Genomic DNA, 27,724 nt, shown 5'->3' with positions numbered 1-27,724 from the left:
TTTCTTACATGGCAACAAATCTTATGTATAGTTTCTACGTATATATATCGATTATCTGTTTTATATAGGTAAATGTTTGCCCGTAACTTGCTTTAACTCATCAAATTATTATAGAAAACATCAATAATGTTTTGAGACATACCAAGTTTTATTAATATAACTCGTATTTGTTTTAAATGCTAACAACGTTAGCTTTATTATAAACATACCAAAGTGATAAAAATGAGCTATAAATCTACAGAGAAATTCTAAAATTTTGTAACAACCCGCGGAGTAGACTTTTAAATTTTTTATTAAAAGCCTTGTTAAATTTCTGCACAGTTCCCGAAATACGTGAAATCTTTACCAAAATAAAATTCAAGAGGACAATACGCTGGCAGCGTTTTCGTTTGTGTATTTGAATGTATTGAGAATTAAGTAACGATATAGGTATGACATTGTATACACATATGTATGTGAGCTAAACTATTTATTTTCTTTTGTACAGAAGCATGGAGCACGAATGAAATGTTCCGCGTGCAAAATCGTGGCGCACACTGCGTGCATCGACATTCTCATAGACCGCGTTCAGTTCACCTGCAAACCTACATTCCGAGATGTGGGGGTACGGCAGTACAGAGAGCAAACCTTGACTCACCACCATTGGGTCCACCGGCGCACCGAAAAGGGCAAGTGCAAGGCTTGCGGCAAGGTAAAATTAAAACCAAAAAAAAAAGTAGTTGTGCTGTGGAATGTTTTTGTATTTAAATTAATAAGAGTTGAAGCATTTTGTGTTCTGTGTTGTATTTAACATTCGTGTGTTCATAGTTTTATACTTTGTGTGTCTATTTTAATATTTAACACTGCATATTTTAAAAAGCATTCTTTAATAACCACGCGTTTGCCATGTAAAGAGAACTTGTTTAATTAAAGCGAAAATTAGAGAAGTTATATTAAATACTAGCTAATACGAAACAAAATAAATTTAAACCATTGCTTTTCACCCGGTGACTATTTTGGAAAAACTAAAATATTTGCAACATGTCAGTTCGACCAGTTAAATGGAATTGCTTTAAAATTCAGTTGTAGTATTTTGTACATACTGAGAGGTAAAGTTAATTAAAAGAATGTAACAATGTATTAACATAAATTATTATTAAAACAAACAATAAAATAAATATTTATTTAAATCTATATACATATTTTTTGCAAGTAAAATATTATCCTCCTATGAGACGGTATATTTGAAATTTAGATTAGGAATTCAGATAACTTTTACGTTATAAAATATTATTAGATGTAAAGCAACGGCTGGTTATGTAATATTTCATTTGAATATTTAGTATATTATTATGTCTACATGTTACCGGTTGACGAATCTGTGGTAAAAATAATAGTATTCAAAATAATTACATAACCGAATTTATACTTACATGGGGCTAGTCATGAGATGTTATGTTGATTTGCATTAATTAGACAAACATGTTCATTTTCCGGAATAAAGACCCAGATATTAAACCCACTCTGTATTCAAATTTGGAAAAGAGAATAAAACTACAATTCACGGCCAGCTGCGGTATACGAGAGAAACCAAATTTAATATTTTATTTAAAAACACAGTGATTTTTTACGTATTTTATCATACTTAGCAGTGTTATAAAGTTTGCTTACTTTTTTTATAATTTATAATATATAAACTCAAACGAGGTTAATTCATTTTGTCCCCGATAAGTTTCCGAGTAGGATGTTAATGGTATATATTTGGTACAATTTACTCGTAAGAATTTCAATTTGAATTTGTCGATGTATGTAAATTGCAAAGTCGCTATTTGCCGCACCTCGTCTGCTCCCCCTAAAGATAATTTTGGCGCCAATTACCTTTGATGTATGCAAATGCAATCATGTTAAATCAATAACGTAATTTATAAGCAAATTGTTAAAGAAATAAGAGTGCCCCTGTAAGATAATTATTTTGATCACAATTAATTGTATACGACCATTAGCCATTTAGGAACTAAATATAGTAGAATCACTGCGTTACTGTAGTATAACGTGACTAATCAGAATACAATTATGTTATTATTCACATAGGCACGGTCAAATTAAAAGATCTATATCTTATATTATATCTATATATAAAATGCACTAAATTACATTCGAAAACTTATCTTTATAATTGCAGATGCGTCTTTTTGCCACGGTTAGGTTATAACGGTTGATAGGATAGTTGTGTAAAATCTTCCATACTAATTCAAGTGTATTGTAGTGTCTCTTGATCGTTATATCTATCGACTATCAAAACACCGATATTACGACCTGAATGTTGTGCTTACGAATAAGTATAGCGTACTTCGATGTTAACATTAAGCTGTGATCCCCGTTACTTGATACGTCGACGAACAAATAATCGCAAACTCTGAAGGATTTAATCGGATGGAACTACGTTGCAAAAGAAAATAGCAAATATATTTTCGTATAAATGAAATTATAGTAATACTAGAATTGTAATAGAAATGTTTGCTCTTTTCAGGCTCCAATAAAAAGAATAAAATAATAATTATATTTGATTAAAATTTTTATTAATGATTTTATATTTATTAGCTATAAATTATAACTAATACACCCTTACAGTGATACTTTGTAATACTATCTAGTTCCATCGCTTTATTGAACTGAAAGTTTAACAATCATATTTTTTTATAATAAAAAAAGAGTTTTATTTAATTTATTAAAAAATATTTATATTTAATAAACATATTTAAAATGATTCCCTGTTCTAATATTATCTCTATAAATCTTATTACTACAACGTACCTAAATGAATTTGAACCCGTTCAACCGTTTATTACGCAAATTTTCACATTTCTAAGAAATCATTTTATAATATCTAGTATCTTGTGAAATGTATTTACGTATTTATCATCCTGTCATACAACAAAAAGGACCACGAAATTGTTGCTAAGTACTTATACTCCTTTATAAATTGCTTACAAAGAACTTTATCCATTAAGATCAGTTTCCATGTGGTTGATTATTTTAATTTATTCATTTGTAACGTACTAACGAGCCTAGTTGATGATCTTCATTCAACATGGTTGTGCAAATCATATTGGTTTCGACAACGTAGTGACTCTACCACAGTACTCAAATTTATTTGTCATGCTATACATACTGATTCTATTACAAAAGAATTTAGCTATTTTAGCTTAAAATATAGAAATAGTCTTCATTACCTTATTAACACATAACTTTGGACTATAACAATCTTAGGATTTACATTTCAAATTTATCTAGTTGATTTAATATTGAACGTCAATCGGAATAAATTTGGAATTCAATATGGCGCTACTAAAATAATATTTGGCTTTAAATACCACGTTTAATAGTGAAACTATCATATGAAAGGTATTTTCAATTGTATAGTTCAATGAAGCGATTCGCTTTGTGGTCAGCTTCAATCCTGCCTTCAAAGCTCAGGGGTGAACTTTGCGTTTGCGTAACTGTTTATCGCCTTAGGCTTTGTATACGTTGAAAACTTATTTTAATATGCATTTTATATCTAACAAAAGCACATTAAAGTAATTTTTTATTCATATAAATTATTGTAAAAAAATCCATCTAGTATTTTTTTTATTTTGATGCTGGAATTTGCCTTTCTGTATTCCACGCGTGTATATTCACGTCTGGCTTACTGCCAGATTGCACACTAGACCAGCGGTATCCTATTCGTCGTAGTGGGACGACACGTAATAGCTTACATATGCTACCATGACGCCGCAACGTCTGGCCTGCTAAGCAAGCCTCCGATGTCTATCACACATATGGTAGTTATCATATATGTGGTATATATCTTTCACTTTATCACTAAGCACAGGTAATCAATTAGCGAAGCTAACTTATAAGCATAACCTATAAGCACCTGCGTCAGCGTAAATGTGAGTTTCATTGCCGCTAGGCCTGCCTGCCTTCGTTGATGTTAGAATATGTATATCTCCGTTGTTACATAAGTAGATTATTGTATAGAAAAACAGTTATTCTGAAGCAAAAAACATCATCTTAAGACTTATCTTTTGAAATACCGTTGTTGACACCGCCTTGATAATGTAATAATAAGTGTTAAGTCTAATAATAACTGTTATTACAAGATAATTTCATTCAAAAAAATCTAAAGAAACCAAGTCTTCCTCTTAGTTCTGAATTAAAAAATACACATTGAACTTTTCTTCATTTTATCATAAAGACACTTTTTATAAACTTTGCTAACTTAACTGTATATAAAGTTACACGCGAAGCCTGATTTATTGATACTTCGATGTTTTTAAATGTGAGGAAAAAGATAGTTTAAAAAACTTGTTCTCCGATGTACATTATATAAATAACTATGTAAATGGGTAATTTATATCAATCTCGTGTTGAATAAACAAATAGATATAAAATTTACTTGTATTAATCGGTATATTATTTTAAAGTTAAAGTTAATTTCACAATAATTATTGTGAAGGTAAATTCCGCTAGATTAATAAGATGTTGGACAAGGCGGCTGTAACCTTCATGTCTCGTTGGCTTTGTTAAAGGTTAATTAATAATAATAGTATATATAAATGATCGGATTTTGCTGTGCTGGGCCGTGATGGCCCAATGGTTAGAACACCTGAATCTTAACCAGATATTGAGCGTTTAAACTCGGTGTTTATAATTCATCTCGGAGGTGAACTAAAACACCAGCGTGTGTTAGATGAAAATCTGCCACATGGGTATCCGCCAATCCATTATTGGTCAGCAAGTTAGAATTAAACTTCCTCAAACTGAGAGCAGGCCTTAACTTTCTTTCTTAATAAATTTAAAAACTATGATTAGACAAATATGTTAAATATTATATACCAACGTAACAATAGTATAAAAAATTAAGGATTCCTTCAAACAGAAATGTGGACTGAGTGACTTTAAAATTTCACGTTGCTTGGTAAAATGTCTCCTCTCTAGTCAAAGAGAATTTGGAAAATTTGAAAATTAATCCGCTACACTACTTGCAAATTCTAGAATGTTACAAAGCTTAGAGAATTTGTAACACAACAAGAAATATTTCAGTAGTAATTTCCTTACTTCAAAGATTGACTACTAATAAGAGTGTTATGATGATATATAAATTCGGATTACAATTGAGATTTCGTGTTTTAAGCACTTAGCCATCAAAACTTATAATAATAATAGAACCGTCGACATTATATTCTTTCTATCACATTCGATTGGGAATATATGAATTTACAATTTGGTAGATTTACTGCGGGACCCTGGCTGACACTGGTAAAGATTTTGTGGGTGGGTTTGGTCCCCATACATACATACATCTGATTAGATATCTTTATACCTACTTTACTCTGTTTAACTTGTATTTATATATATTTGTTGAAACAAGCAACTATTAAATGTATTTAAGTCAAACTCAAAGTATGCTGAAAATTCTATTATAATACGTCTGACACGAAATTACAACAATGTATATCAACATCTCGACTTGTTCTCTTTGACATAACCTAATATTTAACCCAAAAACCAGATAGTTAAATTGCACCGTAAGAATTAACAAATATACTCGTGCGTACATGTATTCTAAAGTTGTGAATATCTTTTAGCTAATATATTTTCATTATATACCTCCGTTGAACAATATTATTTATATTATTTAATTTCATGATAGTATTCCGTATGGCTTTATAAGTTAACTTAAATCAAAATGTACAAATAACTTCTGTAACGCTATTGATTACAAAAAATAAATTAAAACAAAACAGGAAAACAATAATAAAAATTAAATAATATTCTGACTTGTTTTTCAATAGAAAGTATTATAGAATATTTTAAATAATTCGATCCTTATACGGATCGCTCCTCTTACTTGCTATAGAGTAAGAGTTATCGCTTTATGTTATCGAGTATACGCTAGCCAACCCTTCTGTCGAGTTGAAATTATTTGCATTTGCCTTGCATGAGACACGAAAAAACATTGTTCGGGTCCCCTAACGCAAAATTAAAATTTCATTTTTAATGACATGTTAGCATATCGTCCACAAAGCCCACCATTAAATAGCATCCTTTACTATTTTCACATTTTCAATGTGTCATTTAATATTTATTATTATTACCTACTACTGAGAGTATATTGCCATTTAACATAGATCAATCCCATTTCATATGATATGCATGATTCTTGCGATAAAGGACAATAACAGTATATTAAGTTCACGTCCATATAATGTGACGGAACAATTTCACGATGTTTCAGCAATCTTTAATTAACTTACAAAAATAAAGAATTAATCTGATCGGTCATTAGTCGCATATTGCGTCATCGGCTACCATCGGTTGCCGTGAACCAATGATCATTCGGGCTTTTCAGAACGTGGAGATAATTTAACCTGTTATTGTTCTTTGAATTTTTAATGTATATTTCATTATTTTCATCAATGTATTTTCATTCGGTGTTACTAGTATTTGTTTTGCATGTGCGTTGCATGATTGTTTTGTTGTCACAGTCATTTCGGCGCAGTTGCTGCGGCTGGTGTCTAATACCTCAAAGATCTGTAGACAAGGCTATAGAATTACACGATGAAATTGGTGATAGTGTGCGTATTTATGCTGTGTTGCTACTATGAGAAGCTATTTTTAACTATATTAATACATTTTTGTTTGCTTTTGAAGTTTCTACTTGTAGGGTTGTATTGTAATATCACAAAATATTTTATTTTTCAGTCTCTCCAAGCCAAATTATCTTTTAGTTCAAAGGAAATCGTCGCGTTAAGTTGTTCCTGGTGTAAAGACGCTTACCATAATAAAGAAAGTTGTTTCAATTTGCAAAGGATAGGGGAAGAATGTTCTTTGGGTACGTTGAATATGGTGATGACGAATAAAGTTTAAATTTCTTAAGAACTTTATGAATAAAAAATATTTTTAGGTACGCAATCCAACATAATTGTGCCTCCGTCGTGGATAGTAAAACTGCCGAGAAGAGGTAGCTTTAAATCGTCTTTAAGAAAATCACCAAAAAAGAAAAGCACAACAAAGAAAAAAGGAAAAGATTCTAAAAGCGAACAAAAGACTTTCGTAATTAAACCAATTCCGACCGCCAATGTTAAACCAGTACTGGTTTTTATAAATCCCAAGAGCGGAGGCAATCAAGGTGTGAGACTGCTGCAGAAATTCCAATGGCTACTTAATCCCCGACAAGTTTTCGATCTCACTCAAGGCGGACCGGGACCAGGGTAAATCGATTATTTATTACCTTTAAAATGTTTCAAACAGATATAAACTTCAATGTATGATGGCATAGTTGCTTATTATTTTATCGTTAATTTAAATACTCCACAAATTTACTCATAAACATTAACACTATTTTATAAAAGTGATCCAGTAACAGCGAAATGGCTTTCGTCTTGATATATATTGAAATGACAGTAACAATTTAAATATTTTAACATTTTTCGCATGAACTTCATTCTTATGCTGGAACCGCAGGAAATAACTAAGACGTGCAAAATACGCTCACGTTCAGCAAATATGTTGGTATACCGTAAATTTAAATCCGTGTTATAAACCGAAAATGAATTTCAAGAGGCATTTTTTATTAAAAAAATAGAATTTATCCTTGAATAAGGAAAAATGAAGGCTCATTACCCTCAAGTGTATTTGTATATTTATTTAAATTTTATCGTTAAATATAATATTACGTTTTCACTTTAAAATATTCTGTATATGTAAACAAAAGAGACGACTGAAAATGTGTGAACTGTAAGAAAAAAACATTGTGACAACCGCAAATAGCAAATCATCGTATAAATAAAAATTTCATGCAAATTACCTTAATTATATTTTTTGTCGAAATGAACAAAACATTGATTAAATATAAAGATAGTAGAAACAAGTGCATGTGATTGAAATTTAAATACGTAACAATAATTCTTAGTATGAAAATGAATACCTAAAGCTTATTTAAAGAAAACGCTACACGCTGAAAATACTCTACACACTTTGTAACATACGCGAGCATTTGAAATCCACATTTAATATTTAAAGCTGGAAACATTGGTAATGTCTGAACGCATTAAAGCAACAAGTGGCGGAATTTGAAAAAGCATTATCATTCTGAACATATTCTGAACTGAAGATGATTTTTATGAAGTAATTTTTTCATTGGCATAAAATATTTACTTAACAGATATGTATCATCCAAATGCACAGCGCATCTAGTAGAAATATAGTGTCGGCTTGATCAAACTGCCTGTGTGTATATATTTATATGTGAAAATGTGAAATGTCAAATAGTTTTACTCTATGCAGTAAATATGGTGCGAAAATTTTATCAGCAATTTTATACTTTTATCGTTGAATAAAATGTGTTTTATGTTATATTGATTGTTCGTAACATGTTAATGGTCCGTATTTACTAAATAAAAACGTAAAGATAATGTTTCGATAGTCACGTGTATTTCAGGTTACTTGTAACGAAATAATAAATGACGCACAAACTTCTAATTACACAGTTTCATTATAACAAAAGTGATTTTCTCCTATGTCTTCTCATTACTCAAACTATTTCTCTCTTGGGCCTACGCATATTTCGTGGGTAAGTAATTTATATTATATAAGATTAATTTTGATTGCAATATTACCATTAGTCAATTAACATTTTATATCTGATTTGAATATTATTCGTCGTAAACTTAAAAACATTATACTATACGTGTGAAAAATCGTCCTGTTAATGTAACGGCTATTGATTTTGAAACCGAGTTAAACAACGTTCAATATATTCAAATAGATACCAAATAGCGAGACATACATTGAATAGAATAGGTACTTTTTGTTCCGCTTTGGAAATTCCTAACTAAAGACAGTTTGACTACGCTTACGATAGTTTCACAAAGACGAACGATTTAGATAAATGGTTGTGTGTAATCTCACACTTGCCAGGCAAAAACAATATAATATATTTTTAAATCATGAATTGCAAACTTGCTTATGTTGGTACCTAAGTGCGCAGTGTAATACAAAATGTATATTTATTATACTACTATATTATTATTAACAGATGGATACTTGTAATTAATTTTAACTATATATGTAGACTTATATATTATTATATATAATATGTTAGAACTTTATTGGCATTTCACGGACCGCAATAAAAATATTCGAAAAATCATACGGACAAAAATATTAAAATATATGATTAAAAAAAGATCGTTTCTTGATAACTTATAAACAACAAGTTGATATACATTTAACTCCTTTAAATTTATTATAGCAATTAACAAGGCCATATTTATAAATCAATATTTCTTTCACGCGAAGTGGATTGATTACTTACGTCGGGGAAAAAACATTTGTCAATGTTGAAGGAAAGATGAGAACCAACAATAACAGTAATAGATTGGTTATGCCTAATAACAAACAAACATATCGAGTTATTATCGACATAAACAATCAAATATTATGTTGTTTTGTTAGTGGCCTAACATAAACATATTAAGAGGACTACAAGAGCTAAGTGCCCTTGAGAATCGCACGCACACACTTACAAAATCGACAAAAACGGCAAGCCCGTGAACTAAGGGTTAAGCGAGGTAACGAGGTTACGCCCAAATATTCTAATAGATGGCGCCAAACCGAGCGAAGTAAGATCAATCATAAATCTCATAAAAAATAGATAGGACAACAGAATTGTTTTTATTTCTTTCGATGTTAGTTAACGAATGATTATAAAAAAAACTGATTCAATTAAACTTACAATATTTTTATTTATATTTTGTACACAATAAAATAGACAGTTAGTTTTAACCTTTTTTTCTTTTATTTATATTATTATACCTACCACAATTAGTTCTTATACTAAATATTAAAACATACCAATTTTTAATATTTTATAAAAGTTTGATAATCTTTTTATATAATAAAATCGTAAGTGTTCGAAACCTGTAGTGTAGTAACATATAGCGTAGTGTTTGTTCGTTTTATTAATATCGGTTCACAAAGAAAAAAATATATATATTCAATTAAAAAAAAAACATCTAAATATTTACAAGAAAAAAATGTCGTCAAGTCGATTTGGTTGAATCATTGGTTAACTAGGTTAATCATACTAGGTTTAATTATAAATCTCATAAAAATAGATAGGATTTTAGAATTATTTGTATTGCTTTGGACTGTTATTCGAAAATTATTAAAAAATAAAACTGATTTAATTAAACTTAAAATATTTGGATTTGGTACTACAAAAAAAAAAAACATTTAGTGTTAATTTTTTTATTAAAATATTTTATTTAATTTCACTTGTATGTATGAATGTATGTACGTATGTCCTGAAATCTTGCAATCAATATTACACCTACTTCCATTGAAGCTATGGAGCTGAAAGTTGGCACACATATTTAGTCTCGATGACAATCCACGATTCATGAATTGCCTCCATTTTCAATCCAATATGGCGGACGTTACTAAAAATTACAATTTTTGAATTACGTACAAATGACACTTCTAAATATACTAGTTCTCTGGTTCACAACAACTACATTTTTTTTATACGACTTTACTTTTTTTTTATTATTAAAATTAGTTTATACATAACTTTAATTCCTATTATAAACAAAATCGATAAAATTAAACTCTTACGCAATATAAATAGTTTCCGTGTTATTGTTTTCGACTTTCTTTATTCTGTAAAAAATAAATATATGTTAGTAATTATATTTTTATTTATCATAAACGTATGTATTTAAAAAATATGTATCTAAATATGCCCCATAGTACTTTTAATGAAAAATATAAAATTGCTTCGAGTTCATGGGGTTCGAAAGTAGTCACTCTCAATTGATTTTTTCCTTACTTTCACCAAATACTCTATCATAACATTTGAAGAACAGCTCGAAAAATCTGATTCTATGCGAACTGATTGCACATTTTTTCTAATAGATGTTTTCAATATTCATAATTTATAAAAAAAAAATATGTTTACTAAAAAAATACTCTTACCTTTTAATATCGTTCATATGTATGTTCGGCGCTTAATTTATATAAACGTTTTTAGTTTTCCTCACGCGTTTCTCTTCATTTCCCATATTTACACAATTAAAATTTATGACAAATAATATAATAAAAAACAAATGCCTAATTACTACTACATTATTTTAACTTAATATATTTATCTACAAGAAAGAATAATATTTATTATAAGAAAACATGAATTTACATTTAAAATTACAAAAAAATATCTCGTAACGTAATGATGCTCGTAACGAAAAGATCAACACGTCTATATAGCATCAGGCCTCGGCCGGCAATGTCTACACGGCGTTTACGCACACATGCGTACGAATTTTGTTCCAAAATAAGAATATCTGATTTAAAAAACATCTATTGATTTTATTAAAAAAGTGACGCAGAGGTTAAGTAATATATTGCTTGTAGAATAATCTGACAAAAAACCAGAATTATTGAATGTATATAAGTATAGTTATTATTTATTAAAAGATTTGTTTAGAGGTAACTTTGTGATTTTTTTCTATCGAACCAAATTAATTACATCATGTTTTCAAAATAGCATATAACTAGCATGTATCCTGAAGATTATCATATATTTTTTTTATTTAGTTTACTGCATTGGATCATATACTTTCTTGCATTATAAAACTTGCATTTAGCTCATGTAGTCCCCTTAACAACTAAGAGCTAAGAGCATCTTGCGGCCGCTCTTGTAATTAGTTCTGGTATTCCCAGGACGAATATCAAAATGTGAACCCAGAAAAGGAGACTATGCCCCATTCAAAATATGTCAAAGTTAACTTATAAACTCAAGATAATATTGTCATAGATTACTTGGTTTCTTATTTCCCATCACTGTTGGGAACATAAAGGTTTCCTTCAGTGGATTTAAAGCCGGGATCTTCGCTTTAGGCCCTTCTCCCTGACTTCTATTTTGATTAGTCTATAATATCACTTTAGACAGTATAATATACAATTGATTTTTTACGGGAACAATTAACTTCAAAAAATAAATACCTTCTCATCTAATATTTGTTTTGAATAGTCATATAGACCAACTGTTTACTGTTACAAAACAAAGCTAGAGTTTCCCATTGTATACTGTAGACACATTTGAAAACTTTGCATACTTTATAAGTTTCTTCAGTCCCGTATTATTAATAATGCCAAGTACAAACTAACGCTTTGTAAACATACAGCCTTCGTGCCTTCGTCTCAGTTGTTATCACACACGTTTGGTAATCATTGTTAACTAGAAGGTAATTATTTGCTTTCAGCAATGTCATTTATTCGCTTATTAATATTTCACAAAGCAATTACTTTACTTAAAATATTAGTAAACTATTCAAAGACGTAATTAGAATAATAATGAGAGGGACTTATATCAAAAATTATTGTACCTTTTTATTAAAAGTTTACTAAATTGTTTGCAGTTTAGAAATTTTATAATATGTAAAAGGCAAAAAAATATAATATGAAGCCTTTGAGGGTGAGTTTGAAAACTCTAAAATTGTAGTGTAACCCGAGTAGCTTAGCGAAAAGATACTCGTATATGAATGTTGAAATTTTTATAATGATATAAATATGCCTTCAATTATAAAAAAATCTAGTATATTTTATTTTCTGGTTATGGACCATTACACATTTTTGACCTGTATTTTTTATTTCTTCTTTGCATTCCTGTTGACGATGTTGTAAACTCACGGGTCAATTTCATAACAGACAGGCATTTCCATTTTAGATGTATTAGTATGTTAGAAGGCGTCTATAACATCGGTTGACTTGGTATATCTTCATTTGTTTAATTTTCTAGGATTCGCGTGTTCAAAGTGCTATTTTTCTTAGTTCGTTTACACGCCTGTACTTTATACCTATTTTAGATTGAATTTCCATCTTAAAAGTTGTAAGATTGCCAATGCAGTAGGCAATAGATGGCTATTGGCTTTTTTATAAGGAAGGCCTTTATATTCCAAAATCCATATCATATTTATTCTCCTCGAAAACTCGGCTTGTTCCTCGATTGTTAAAAATACATTTGTTTGCCTTGGTATAATAAGTTCTCTAAATTCTGTGATGTTGTATTGCTTATTATTATTATTATTTTAAATGATGAATAGCAGAACAATCATCAAGACTTCAGGCGATAGATAGTTATGTTTACAACTTATTTTTATTTTTACATACATACTGTTCAGCTTCTAAATGTGATTTTTAGGTGTTTAAGTATTTTTATGGTGCTTTTGTTAGTGCGCTTTGGGATCTCTTTATAGGAATAAAAGTTTTTTAACGCAAGTATAAGGTGGTTCTTAATTCGGATGTTTATTTTTTTATATATGTTCAGTCACAACTCAGTCACACCGTATTTGCAAATTATTTTTTGTTCGAAATAGGTTTGTTCCGAAATTGTCCCATTTAAATTTTGTAAAGGTTTCATGATGAGTTTTGGAAACAGAAAGCAAACGATTGCTGCTATTTTATTCATATAAGATATTAAAGTATTTTTATATTAAAATGTCCAGCTCTATCTTTCCATCTAAAATGTTTCAAATAATTTTTAATTAAATAATATAGTTAACAGGCATTTAGTGTTTGAGAGATTTAATTTGTTATAAAATTCCGTATCAACTTTTTGTGTCAATTCGATGCAATTTCAACTCACCGCCACCTAACTTGTTAACATTTCTAAAAACGTAAGTTTATAATTTGCTTAAGTACTGAACTTTATTATTTTTATCAAGTAACTATGTGTTATAGGTACTCACGTGGTCGTTGTTTTCACACGCCACAATACCATAAACAGTATTAACATAATATATAACACATACACATTTACTACCCCTGGAATCCAACAATCCTAACCTACATTTTAACATGGTTGTATTAAAATGTAGATTAGGGTTGTTAGATTAATTACTTGATTACACTCAGATATTCAATCATGCATTGATTAAGTACGCTTAACATTGTTGTTCCAAACAAACCAGTCACGCTGCGTTCAATTTAGTAACAAAGCTGGATTTTCAATTATCTGGTCATAACATATTGTAATAGTTCAAATTAGTCGGAACTAGAAACATGTGAAATGAATTTAGATTTAATCTTGATCCGTTATTATCTATACAAATATATAAATCAGTATTAAATTTTTCAGATTGGAAATGTTTCGAAAGGTACCCAATTTGCGAGTGCTCGCATGTGGTGGTGACGGTACCGTTGGCTGGGTTCTAAGCGTACTCGACAGGATCGGATCGCGGCCAGCCGTGGGCGTGCTTCCACTGGGCACAGGAAATGACCTCGCGAGAGCGCTCGGCTGGGGCGGGGTGAGTTATATACGTGTAAACCCTCACAATTTTACGGTCGCTGTGCTTTCATATCAAGGATTCGCTAGTATATTATAAATGAATATGAAACGTACTCTTTCAATTGTAATATTCTCAAAAAGAATACTCACGTCCTCGTTTACGTTAACGTATAAATTGTTTCAATGACTGGTAAATAATTTTAACTTTAATATATACTGTATTCGATATAGTAAAATTGATAGGCTGATACTGTCGAGCGTATTCGTTTATATAATATACTCCATTGTCAGTCGTATTCTACGCTGTTTCACTAATTGTATATGTACGTCAGTTACATTATTAAAAGGAGGTTACGGTTTGTGCCCTCGACCTTAGTTAAGCGCTTTACCTAAACCACATCAACGAAGAACGAACTATATCTCTCTTCAATGAACATGTATGTACATCGATTTCAAACATCAACCTTATCTTATTTATGAAGCTTGAAAGATTAAAAAGGCAATGTGTTATTTTTATTTTTATCTTATAAAACGATTTGAAATTAGAACATTTACACAAGAACATATTTCTAACATATCTTTTGGCTAAAACAAAACAAATTATGTATAAATTTGTCTTTAAGTTTTCGATGTACATTAATATATCTAAACTATATATTGCCTGGCAAGCTATTCGATATCTCTTTTAGTTTATGTAAGTAATTATCCGATACAACTCACGTGCCACCTTTGAGCTTAAATGGCACTATATCACAACGCTCGCGTGTGTGCATATAACAACATACTAAGTTTCTTCGAAATCGGATGAATACTATTGGGAACAACCGCAAAACATTGATTTATATGCACGTGTAACTAGCATTATTTTTTCTATATAAAATATATTCATTTATAAATATTTGCTTATTTTATCCAGTTTTACAATTTTTTCAGTATGCAACTGTAAAGGATACTATTAAACAGTCTAGGTGACGAGTGCGAAAGAATTTGAATAAAAATAAAATTAACGTTTAACTAAAGTTTCTTCTATAAAAAGTTTACGTGAGCGTAAAACTACTTTCAGCCTTTAATATAGACAATCTTTTAATTTTAGATCAGAAATATTATTAAACTTGATTTTTTGTAAATTGTAGATTATCTAAACTTATATATTTTTTAATTTCATATTTTCATAATAGAGAAAATATTACATACTTTCAACATTATGTAACATTTGTTTATAATGACAAGACTAGAGATACACGAGCCCTTGATCTTTGGGCAATTTGGGTTCTAATTTTTAATTTATTAACATACGAAAATATAAAAGAGATTTAATATATTGCTTCTGCATGTTATAATATTAAAGTAGAAATATTTTCACATTTACCTGGGGAAAGCGAGTGATGTTTTGCAATTTATTTGGCTTCAGATACGATCGCAGATTTATTTTTAGATAGACTTTCTTATATCGTTCTTAACGAGATCATTTTCTGTTTTGTTCGCAAAAACTGGTTGTCATACACGTGTGTTTTGATATCAATATTTTAGACGTCGTTTTGTATGCTACGTGTATAAGTAAATTATTTTGTACAAAGGGTTACGAAGACGAGCCGATATCCAAAATCTTAGCCCACATCGGCGAAAGTGACACAGTGTTGCTGGATCGATGGCAGTTAAAAGTCGAGCCCAACGAAGCGGCTTCTGGGGAAGATACGAGCAACGCTAAACCGGAGCTGCCACTCAATGTCGTCAATAATTACTTCTCCTTCGGCGTTGACGCGCATATTGCTCTTGAATTTCACGAGGCGAGAGGTAAATACCGGAGCCTCTTTAACTTTTTATTATTGTAAAACACTTTTAATTAGAGAGAGAGAAGCCACAGATGCTCTAATCAAGGAAATCAAAATACCTACATGTTAATTATTATTTCCAAAAGATTGAATTTATTAAAATTCTTTGCTTGTAACATAATTATGAGAGAGTAATTTTTTAGAGGCACATCCCGAAAAATTCAACTCTCGGATCAGGAATAAGCTGTTTTACGGAACTGCCGGCGGAAAGGACTTGATGCAGCGGAAATGGAAAGGTCTGGCCGACTTCGTCACCATGGAGTGTGACGGCAAGGATTACACGCCCGTGTTGAGGGAACATAAAGTGCATGCCATTGTATTCTTAAACATTCCAAGGTTAGACTATTTCCACTGGTTTCAATTTTAATATTTTTATAATATAAAATTGATGAATTAATATAGTTCTCAGTATCGATCATTCTATCAAATTAATACAGAAAAATGTAGTTAGACCACTGAAATAAAAGTCAAGTTGTTAATTTATATTGTTGCAGCTACGGGGGTGGAACTCATCCATGGAACAAGTCTGGAGGTACATCTGAGCCTTCAACCGAAGATGGTCTAATAGAAGTTGTGGGATTAACAACTTATCAATTGGTAAACCGTAATATTTTACTGAATTTGTGATTTTAACTTTTCAACTAAGTAAAGTGTTACTTTATTTTTCGGTTCCCTGGTTGATGAATAATCTTGTTAAAAATATAAATTAAAATCCTAAACATATAAAATGATGAAATCTAGTTAAAATTTATAGCTCGGTATAATTAAGTTTATAATTAAGTTTTATAAGTTTAAAAATATGCTATGAAATTTGTCTTTTTCGAGTAAAATATATGCCAAAGAAAATTCAAAATATATAAGGAAATGTTAACAGTTAAATTATCTAACCAATAAGTTCATCACATTAAATATTTATTAACATAAAATATGTACTGCACAATCTGCCAATAATGATATGCAAGTTTATGAGACACACCTTCAAACCGGAATATATGTATTAAAGCGGATTGGCACGTTATTAATATTGCCAATATCGTATTCCATCAAATTATATAATGAGATTAGATGACCTATATTCGTATGTCATTAGACTTATCAAAATTATCATCAACTTGCAAAATGTCCGGACTTTGTACCGTTAACAGTCAGTGGACTCTCTAACACAAACACAGATACCGATCTTCTACGTGCAGCTATCGACCCATAATCACTGGGACAAAAATCGACTTACGCTTTTAATATATAAGATAACAAGGTATACCACCTTCATCAATGAGGCACTGTAGATATTAACTATGTACATGTCATTTTTGTATGTATAGCCTCTACTCCAAGCGGGCGGGCACGGGACTTGTATCACGCAATGTAAAACTGCTAAGATCGTAACCACCAAGGTGATACCGATGCAAGTTGACGGTGAGGCGTGCAGACTCGCTCCCTCGGTGATAACACTGTGTATATTGAACCAGGCCATCATGTTGGCGAAGAAGAAACCCGGCAGAGTACTCGTGCCGTAAGTTGCGCAATACATAAAATAAAACTTAAGTAAATATAACATACAAGATATAATATATCATGATATTTATAACACAATTTTTATCCTGTTCTTTTAGTCGAATGATTAAAAAACGATTTTGTTATATTCATTTTCACTTTCAGTAATACTTATGTGTAAGTCATATTTTACTTTAAACCAAAACCTAATTGATATCGACATTAAATAAAATTATTTTAAATTACTGACTAACTTAATGGCTGACATTGAACGATAATAGTTAAAATAATAATACGTTTTGAATCCGTTGAAATGTTTTTTGAACATGTAAATTCAATAAAATGTGATTGCGAAAATTCGATTCGTACGTTTATGTTTTTAAACATAAAACTGACTCGAATATATTTTGTAGACAAACAACACTCGATAAACTTACGCTCACCGTGAATCTCATAACAATGGCGGACTACGAACGTCATCATTACGACAAGGAGTTGTTAGCAAAAACAGGTAAATAATACGCTTTACGTACTACCGGAATAACAAGACACCAACCACGCTTCTATAACACAAGAAAAACTTACTTAGACCCAATTTCTTACGCTTTTTATCGACACCGTCTTGAACGAACAGATCTCTATTATACTCCATTTTTACCGCACCTGAGACATACAACGACAAATTGGAGTGAAGAATTGTGTTATTTCACTCTGCGTAAAAGGAGAAATATTTCAGAGTAACGTTCAAATAAGTTGACGACATTTTAAGTATCGATAACTTCAGATAAAGTCTTAAGAGTGCTCTCGTCCCCATTGAAGTCGATTTGTAAAAAAATGTTCATCATTCCAGCGGAACGGATCGGCACTTTGGACGTAAATCCGGCCGCCGACTTGGAGCAAATGCGAACTCTCATTCAGAATATGATCAAAGAATCTCATACATACTCAAACCTCGTCGATTGGTGGTTCGTAGACTGTAAGTACACGATTTCGTTCGGTTTTAATACTTATGTTTTTTAATAATTAGTATGTACCCAGGGCTCGGGGGTTGTGAGTGCCTATAAATTATGTTCATAAAAAATAAGTTTCATTACATAGTCGACTTAATTTCATCTGTACACATTGCGTGGTATTAATAAACGGATTACAAAGAAACTCAAAGTCATGATTTCTACTCCAGCCACTGCACTATTTTTTTTTTCGTTCTAATAACAAATATCTGTCCATAATTACATAACCAGCCCATTATTATAGTTAACGACTAACAAATTCGAAGCTTTAATTTTTTTTAAAGTGTTTAATATTAAGAAGAATTCATGTATTTCAGTGCATTTATTTCCAATATATTGCGTCCTAGAACCTTATTGTATTATTTTTCTATCAGCCGTGACCGCGGAACGCTTCTTCCGCATCGACAAAGCGCAGGAGAACCTCCACTACCCGACTGACATCGGCCACGAACACGTGTACATCTTGGACGCGGCGCCCGTGACTCCCGACACGGAATCGACAGCGCACCCTGACACCACCACTGCCTCCCCTGACCGCACCGCGCCCTCCGTTTCTCTCGACACTACCACTGGCCTCTCAGTCTCCCTGGACATATCACAGAGCGTAGACACACCGAGTGCCGGCGTGTCCTTGGATGTTCCGGAGTCTCATGCCAGGTGAGGTTGAGCGACCACTTGATACTGTAACTTTATCGTGGTGTTGATATTCGTTCAACATACATTCAGGCGCGATTCGAGAGGCGTCATATGACCAAAAGTCATGATCTCTATGATCCATATGACGTATACGTCAATTGACAAATAATCGAAATATAGACAATATACGAAAACTTTATAAATAAATAAGGAAATTACTAATTTATCGAATTCTCGTAAATTAAAAAATCATATTTCGTCTATTTGTTAAGGCGTCTAAAAATTGATTGTAAGCAAGCATCCACAGATAATCCCTGATGTTATATACCTCTCACTCAACTAGCTTGCCAATAAAATTAGAAGACTTCTATTTATTTTATAAATAATTTCCATAAGTTTTTTGTACAACAATATCTTATTTATTAAATATGAGCAAAAAGTGTATTTTTTTGTTTTCAATTGTATTTGTTTGCTTGTAAATATTATTTATGTAGTATGACGGGTATGTTTATATACATAATTTTAGAGCGATACAAAACATTTGAATAAGCCAAAGGAAAAACTAAAAGTATGTATGTGATGTTTTGAGAGCGTATTCACGTAATTCCCTAGCGACTGTGAGATACCTTCCGTGAAAGAGTCACGCGCGATTTTTTAACCTCAATGATTCATATATAACTTGAAAATATTAGAACGTGTTTTTAATTTTCAAGTTAGATGAGCACAGTGAAGATGAGTTTTGCAAAAATAGAATTCATTTTAGTTTACATAAATTTACCTAAAATGTTTTCGTTTAACGATATTCATACTTTTATGACGCAAAGCCCAAACCCAATGTAAAATATTTTGGGCATTATATTTTGAAGTAACTGAATCAACTTTGCAGTTAATCACTTTGCCGATACTATACCTTTGATTGCTCGTGAGCATTCTTTTGTAAGAACGTGTTCACGGTGGCCATATCCGACGATGGCCTCGTGATTAATAGAAAACATATAATTTCCATACATTTATGCTTTTCTACAAACGAAAATGTTAATCTCTAACCTTATGTAGGCTCACTGTAACTCAAAAAACTAGGAACTCGCACCACGCAAACTCTAAATGATCATATCACATCATATTATAAAATCCAGTTGATTTGATTTAGAATATACATTTTTAGATTTCATAATATCATGTCCTGCAACATTCATGCAATAAAACAAAATCATTTTAAGTTTAGCTATTAGAATCTTTTTTTTTAATTTTATTTAGTTGGCTAATTTAACGAACTGTTCTTCTTTCTCTAACAGTGAATCTGGTTTCGGGAGTCCAGCGCGAGGATCAGAAGAACTGCTTTCACCTCAAACACCGCCTTCGGGCTTCCCTGGCGCTCACTCCACAAATAAAATATCCATTCTCCCCTCTAAAACTTCTCCACAGCCACCAAGAATCCCTTCAATTCAAGATACCCATTCGCCTCCACTGTGCACTAGTCCTCCAGTCAAAGATTTACAGCCCAGTCGGGATTCTCTTGCGCGATTTAAAACGTAAGTACTAATCTAGACTTTGCCATTGATAACTTTTATGAACACAATAATCTTACGATATCTTTCCTATCTTCTAGGCTCGAACCAAAAAAGAGGACTGTATATTTAATAAATTTATAAATAGAATGCTAACATAACAGTCATTTGGTAGTTAAATAACATAAAATATAAGCTACATTTATAATTTGTTATTACAAATTTAGTAATGCTCACTTTTGACACCAATTTCGTCGTATGAATGCGTGTAGCATAAATAATTTAGATGATAGTATACCGCGACAGTATGTTCATCCATTACCTATGAATAGATACGATTATTGTTAAACTATTTTTCGTCTAATAGAAATAACAGATATTCTTTACAAAGCTAATACAATGCATTATGTATGGTTTAAAGCGAAAAGGCACTTTAAAATGAAATAGATTCGTATAATACCTATAAACTTAAAATTGGTAGTTTACACTTTAGTCTAGAACGCACCGTAAGCAAATTAAAGCTATGCCCACCTTCCCGCGTTCTTAAATCTGCACTCTATTCTTCTCTCTTCTATTGCATGCAGCGTTCACGAAAAACTGTTTGGACTTGATCAAGAAGTGTTTGGCTGTAGGTGAGATGTGTTTATGTAGCTATCTCTGGGTATCATATTTTAAAATTAAAAGTTTCAGACATGCCACGATCACGTAAAACGCGTTGATTGTGTTTAAAGTTTCTGACAACATTTATCAAAATTATATACATACAAAAGAGCGGAAATTTAACTTCAATATTGTTCCAGAAACTTACTGGAGAAAACAACGGACGCGCTCCTCAAAGCGGCTAAAGTCGGTGACTTGAAAATGGTACGCGTTAACAATAGTTCATTTCTACTGTTATTCTAATCCATTATAATCCGACGGTGGAGCGGACAGGGTTATCGGCTTTATTTGTTCGCTCGTTCAAATACTGTTATAAGCTCTTAAGATTAGCTAGTCCAATAGATTCATAAATTAAATGTTCAAAGTTTTTTAGGGTAATACCGATCGGAAAGAAAATTAAAAGTTACGGTTCCTTATTTGTGTTCGTTTCGTTGATACCGTTATTCATTCGGTCGGATTTTGTATCAACAATGAAAGTAAGATGATAGAGCGAACGGATCACCTGGCAGGTATTGCACTCAGATCTGGACCGATATTATCACATAGACATCGTGATACCAGTTTTCTTTTCCTATAATCACACCGGTTTTGTGACCGATTGTGCAACGGAAACGGATCCGCCCCGGGCCATGTCAGTAAGCTGGTAACTTTGCAGATGAAAGAGCTGCACGGGGCTGGGTACTCATTGCTGTCAATCGACGCAAGCGGGCAGACGGCGTTGCACATTGCGGCGCGCTACGGGAATAAGGAGATCGTAAAGTACCTGATAGCGTGCGCGCCCAGCGCCATCCTTGACATGCGGGACACCGAGCGCGGGCAGACGGCGCTGCACAAGGCGGCTGCGCACCGCCGCCGCGCCATCTGCTGCATGCTGGTGGCGGGCGGCGCCGCACTCGCGCGGCCCGACCGCGCCGGCCTCACGCCGCGGCTGCTCGCCCTGCGCGCCGAGGACCACGACCTGGCGGCCTACTTGGAGAGTGAGTACTTCATCGTTGTCTCGAATGCCGACGTCGAGGATGTAAAATACACATTTTTAAGCTCACTATTTGTAAAGTGTAATATTATATTTACCAGGACTACTCTTATGGAGAAATGAAAGGCACTAATAGAAATCATTTTCTTACGCCGTCCGGCCTGTATAAATTGCAACACTGCAAGTCCTATAAGATTAACATTTTGACTGTCACGATAATTTATATGAGACCAGCGAATAAAAATATCCCAACGTCTTCAACATATTACTTAATAAATATAAAACACAACGTCAATAATTATTTCATAAAAAAATCTCACCAGAACATTGTAATTACCGTGAAAAAACAACTATTATTAAATCCTATTATTTTAAGTTTGCGGACATGGCGAAATCAGTATTGGCTAATATCTTTTAGAATACTCTTTGTCTTTCTTCTTGTCTGTGTGCTACTCTTTAAAACAAAAATTAAGTAAATGATGGTAAAGGTTGCTCTCGAGGATAAATTCCATAACTATTCATTTAAAAGATTCCAAAACGATTTCATCATGGTTTATATATATATATATATATACGTATTATAACAAATAGTGTGGTTTTTGGTTTTATAATAATATTTCTGTTTCAGGTCAGGAACACTTTCAAATCGTATCTGAAGATCTAGAAACGCCTGTGTGAAATTATTATTAAAATTCATTCAAGTTATTAAAAAAGGAGAGTTACAAAGACCGTTGACTAAAAGAATCGAATCGACGATAAATATTATGTACTCAAATACCAAAGTGATATTGAGAATTTAAGTCGCTGTTACACTTAAGGTATTTCCATGAAAGTGATATAGTTCTACGCGATAACAAACATATGTTATCTTCTAAAACTTCATTGTAAGGATTTCGCAAAACTCAACAAAATATCTTCAATTAGCATATTTAAAAAAAAATTAACGCAAATAAGATATAGATAAATGCTGATTTCCTAAATTGTTGCACTTAACATTTTATACAATGTGAATTATCTAAGAATATTTTCCTAAATGAACAATACTACTTTTATTTTTGTATTCATATATTGATTTCCAAATAATAACTTGACATAGTATTTAGATTTTTTTTAGATTTATTTGAAAATCTCTGACATTTCATAATCAATAAATATATCAATAAATAAGTAACGAAATAGTACTATCCAAAACTAAAAAAACATATTTTAAACTTTAATACTGAATCTATTTTACAATTGCTTTAGTGTAAAAGCATTTTAGAATTATATTTTAAGATTCGATGTGATGCCTGGAGTAAAAAAGAAAACTATTATATTTAGGTATATCTAAGAATATTATAGATAAACTTATATTAATATTATTTAAAGCATTATTAAATTAAAAAAACAGTACTTTTTTTGGTATTTAGCAACTATTGAAAATTGTACTTCGAAAAATATATAGCAGTGTGTGGCTGTGTGGTTGTGTAGATATATCTTATGTAAATAAAAATTACACTACCATTTTTTAACACGTAGTTCTGTCTAAGGGCGCATTCAAATTAATAATACGTTCGCGTTGAGCTGCTGCCGCACGAGGACCAGACGTTTATCGTACTGCACACGGGCAGTTATATTTTTCATAAAAAAATAACCATGCGTTGGCAGGACGGCAACATCACGAATGTCACGTCACTAGTAAGATGAGCATCGTGTTATTTTTGTGGAAAAAGTTATTTTTGTTATATCGTTTAGGTATATAAAATAATCGCTTAAATTGAAAATATAGACAGAAGTTAATGTTGGCGTAATTTTTTTTGCCAAAGGGCAGGTCTAGCGGTAATCCGTGGCTCGACTGAAGCCAAGTGTTGAGTGAAATAACTAAAATACAGTCGGACTGCAACCATATAGCCCGCCCTGTTACCGTCCGGCTGCAGTACGACGCTCGCGCATAAATCAAGCGCATCAAACGTGCGGCAGCAGTCCGATTAAAATCGTCTAATTTGAAAGCGCCCTAAATTAGTAGTTACGTAATTGTGTAATTTACACGTAATTACGAACTAAGTGAGCCTTATAACTTAATACTATTTTACGAATCGTTGAGTTGTAACTGTTGTAAAATAATTGTGATCGTCTCGTAGGTACAACGATGCCGAGAAGCGTCGTGTCTTCTATTTAATCATTTGTGACATAACATATAATCATAGATACCATACAATCATAACATATATACGATCTCAAGATATGTTTACTTTGATTTATATTATCGTAGAGAAGAAAATTTGTGTTTCATTCACTCAATAATTTATGGTAGCTAGGGTAGTTGTTTCCTGTACTTATTTTAAAAATCGAATATTGTATGAGTTGTCATAATGTAGATACTCCGTGCTGCTACACATCACTACATATAGTATGTAGGACTATTAATTCCACTTTGACCCCATCCTCACTAGGCCTCGACTGAATCGATATTGAAGCAATAAACTCTGGTCCTGGTCCAGTTCTTCTTATCGAAGGTCAGTATCGCGTTTATTCCTCACATGATTTTTACGGTCACTTGTACGAGTAGTGTCATTACTGTTTTTATTATTGTGACTGTATCGAATACCTCTACGTATGTACTAGATGTACCTAATAGTTTTAGTGTTTAACGAATTTACTCGTACTCGCTTATAAGCGAACAATGAAAGACAAAGCTGTGAGAATTTTGATCTAATGTAAAAAGTAAGTTCATTTATTATCGTAAGTGCGATTGTACACCGTGATGCCGTTTGTGAGTATACTTTGTTGTTGTAGATAGAGTTATTGAGGTTCATACTATCCAGTACATACGAGTTACACGTGTCTGGTTATCGGGTTTCCTATGTGTGAATTATCTTCCCACGAAGTAGACTTACTATTGGTATATACGTATATGAGAGTTAAATTTGCTTTTCGACTTAAATATTTATCGATCCCTCTTTCTTTTTAAAATAAAGCATTTAACTCTTATGAATTTATAGATTTGGAAGATATGATACATATTTTAATAGGAAAAGTTTCGAAACGAATATAAGTATACCATTTTAACCGAAGAGCAGTTTTGAGCTATCTCTCCTTTGATTAATGCATGCTAATATAAAATGCAGTATTTTCCTATTTCTACACATCTTTTTTAATGCAACGTTTTTATAAATGTATTAATTCTAATTTGAAATAACCTTGTTAGGTATTTAGTATATTACACTTAAACACATGCTGACACTATATGAGTAATATTGGATAATATATTTATATTAGTGATACTTTCTTATTAGATATAACTCATCTGTGTAAATATTGTATTGGAGGCCTTCGTCGTGTTAAGGTTGTTAGTATACTCTCTCGACCAAATTCTAACTTATGTGAAATTTAAATTGAACGTTATATCACTAGGTTATAGTATATTGTCGAATACTTCATAGATTTAGTAATCCTAAGAACACGCAGATGCTATATTCTTAAGATATATCGTTGCTTTAAAAAAATATGTGTTTTAATATCAGTTTGAGGATATGATAGGGAAACGGAGAAATAGGATCTTTTATACAAAATTACTTTGATCGATTGCACAATTTAATTTTTTTTTTTTCAATATCTACAGAACATGGACTATGCTGCTATTTTTTCATTTGTCTTGTTATGAAAATAAAAATTTGAATATTAAAAAAAATTAAAACCATTGTCAATTATCAAAAGTACGAAAATAAATAAAAATATAAGAAGCCTTTAGCTGGGCATACATTTAAAAATTTCGTAGTTAATATTATCTATGCAAAATTACTTATCATCAATGTCTTAATGTTTCGAAACCAGAAAAAATTAAATTGTGCTTTCATATAAAACTATTTTTAATTTATCTTTATTAACGTTTACTCTCTAAAAATGTTTACCACATGAACGTACAGCATTCCAGTCTGTAATTTTTTTTTCATTTTAAACACTTTAAATTTCCTTTTTACGTCTACATTTCATTATTACATAATCATAAATTTTTAATTTAAAAAAGTTATGTCCATTCAAAGTACAAGTAAAAACAAGCGGCAATTAAAAAAAAGTATATTAATGAGAATTTCATTTTTAGTTTGTGATTTGTTTAAGGTTGAAAACCTTACAGCTTATTTATTATAGTTCGTGTTATTTAAAAATAATGTTATTTAATTTAATATTGTCAATTGTTAATCAAATGTTATTTACAAACACATTAAATGCCGTTTTGACACACTTTTCCTATGTATATACGGCTGAACTTGTATGAATAAAATTTTCACTTATTTTAAATTTAATTCATTTCAATTTAATATTGTAGTTGTAAAAATACTTGTTAAAGTATCTACGTCTTATACAATCGTTACGGAAGCAGTATCAAAATTGTTCAAGAGCAAAATAATTAATTATCATCTAAATTAATGTGATTCTTTTAATCATTTAAGTATGTCGTAATACTCAAAGAATTATGTCTTGTTTTTAATTTTATTAAAAGTATGTAAATAAACAGACAACGTAATCATATTTGTATTTAAAACGAAATCTATATATTTAAAAAAAAAATTAATTGGATCAATAATTGAGTTTCTTACTTTTTATATCAGTAATAAATGCGTTCTTTGTTATACATCCTAATTGGACATTTGTATTAAACATATTTTGCGTCTGTTGTTCAAAATCAAAATATACTTTATTTTAGTAGGTTTTTATATGAACAAAGTTATTAAATACACGTTTTAAGACGTAGATACTTACAATAATATCGTAGAATGTATTGATAATATTTTATCCGAATCAATTTTGAACTTAGTAGATAATTATTGACTTTTATAAAATATTAAAAATCAACTTACTAAAGTAATTTTGAGAGCACTAATTTCTTTGTATCATACTTATTTTTGCACTCAAAAAACACACTATTTTAAATAAAATTATTTGAAGAAGTACACTGCAAACAATAAATGAATTATGAACGAAATTTGTGTTTTATTTTAAGAATCGTATCGATGAGTCCCACGTCCCAAGGCGAAAGAAACAAAGTAAATTTTATAGGAGAAGTTTAAAGTATTTAAAAGAGATATATCAGAAAATAGTGTAAGACACTGAAGAACTCTAAGCTTGTCTTTTTCATCCGTCTAGTCCATATTGGTCTTGACTTTAGCTGATGCTACCCGTGAGGATATGCCCGGATAGGGAAGGGAACCTCAAGGAGGGAAGACCAGGCAACACTTGGCCAAGTAAGAAGACTCCACATCATATTTATATGATAATTTCGCCTCTTTACTTCTAAGAAATTACTGAAAAAATAAAGA

The 27,724-nt window shown here is 31.3% G+C and overlaps 1 protein-coding gene across 6 annotated transcripts in view; it reads left to right on the top strand.

Moving 5' to 3' along the window:
* The window catches only part of Rdga (retinal degeneration A), a 110,809-nt gene extending 84,167 nt beyond the window's left edge, over window positions 1–26,642 (top strand). For 3 of the 6 annotated variants that reach the window (XM_026635280.2, XM_064219088.1, XM_026635284.2), the window contains 17 exons: window positions 488–691; window positions 6,513–6,602; window positions 6,730–6,859; window positions 6,932–7,238; window positions 14,165–14,333; window positions 15,892–16,108; window positions 16,290–16,482; window positions 16,641–16,743; window positions 17,469–17,659; window positions 18,054–18,151; window positions 18,491–18,616; window positions 19,025–19,307; window positions 20,582–20,818; window positions 21,379–21,426; window positions 21,595–21,658; window positions 22,110–22,431; window positions 23,056–26,642. In XM_026635280.2, the coding sequence (XP_026491065.2) occupies window positions 488–691; window positions 6,513–6,602; window positions 6,730–6,859; window positions 6,932–7,238; window positions 14,165–14,333; window positions 15,892–16,108; window positions 16,290–16,482; window positions 16,641–16,743; window positions 17,469–17,659; window positions 18,054–18,151; window positions 18,491–18,616; window positions 19,025–19,307; window positions 20,582–20,818; window positions 21,379–21,426; window positions 21,595–21,658; window positions 22,110–22,431; window positions 23,056–23,105 (2,832 nt within the window). In that variant the 3' untranslated portion in view covers window positions 23,106–26,642. Of the gene's footprint in view, window positions 1–487; window positions 692–6,512; window positions 6,603–6,729; window positions 6,860–6,931; window positions 7,239–14,164; window positions 14,334–15,891; window positions 16,109–16,289; window positions 16,483–16,640; window positions 16,744–17,468; window positions 17,660–18,053; window positions 18,152–18,490; window positions 18,617–19,024; window positions 19,308–20,581; window positions 20,819–20,895; window positions 21,168–21,378; window positions 21,427–21,594; window positions 21,659–22,109; window positions 22,432–23,055 lie in introns of those variants that run through there. The other 3 variants (XM_026635281.2, XM_026635282.2, XM_026635283.2) reach the window with 3 other exon arrangements.
* The last annotated feature ends 1,082 nt before the right edge of the window (window positions 26,643–27,724 follow it).

The sequence above is a fragment of the Vanessa tameamea genome, chromosome 3 (genome assembly GCF_037043105.1).
Source record: "Vanessa tameamea isolate UH-Manoa-2023 chromosome 3, ilVanTame1 primary haplotype, whole genome shotgun sequence".
Classification (NCBI taxonomy): Eukaryota; Metazoa; Arthropoda; class Insecta; order Lepidoptera; family Nymphalidae; genus Vanessa; species Vanessa tameamea.
The sequence above is the reverse complement of the archived record's forward strand: the minus strand, read 5'-3'. Positions and strand labels throughout refer to the sequence as shown.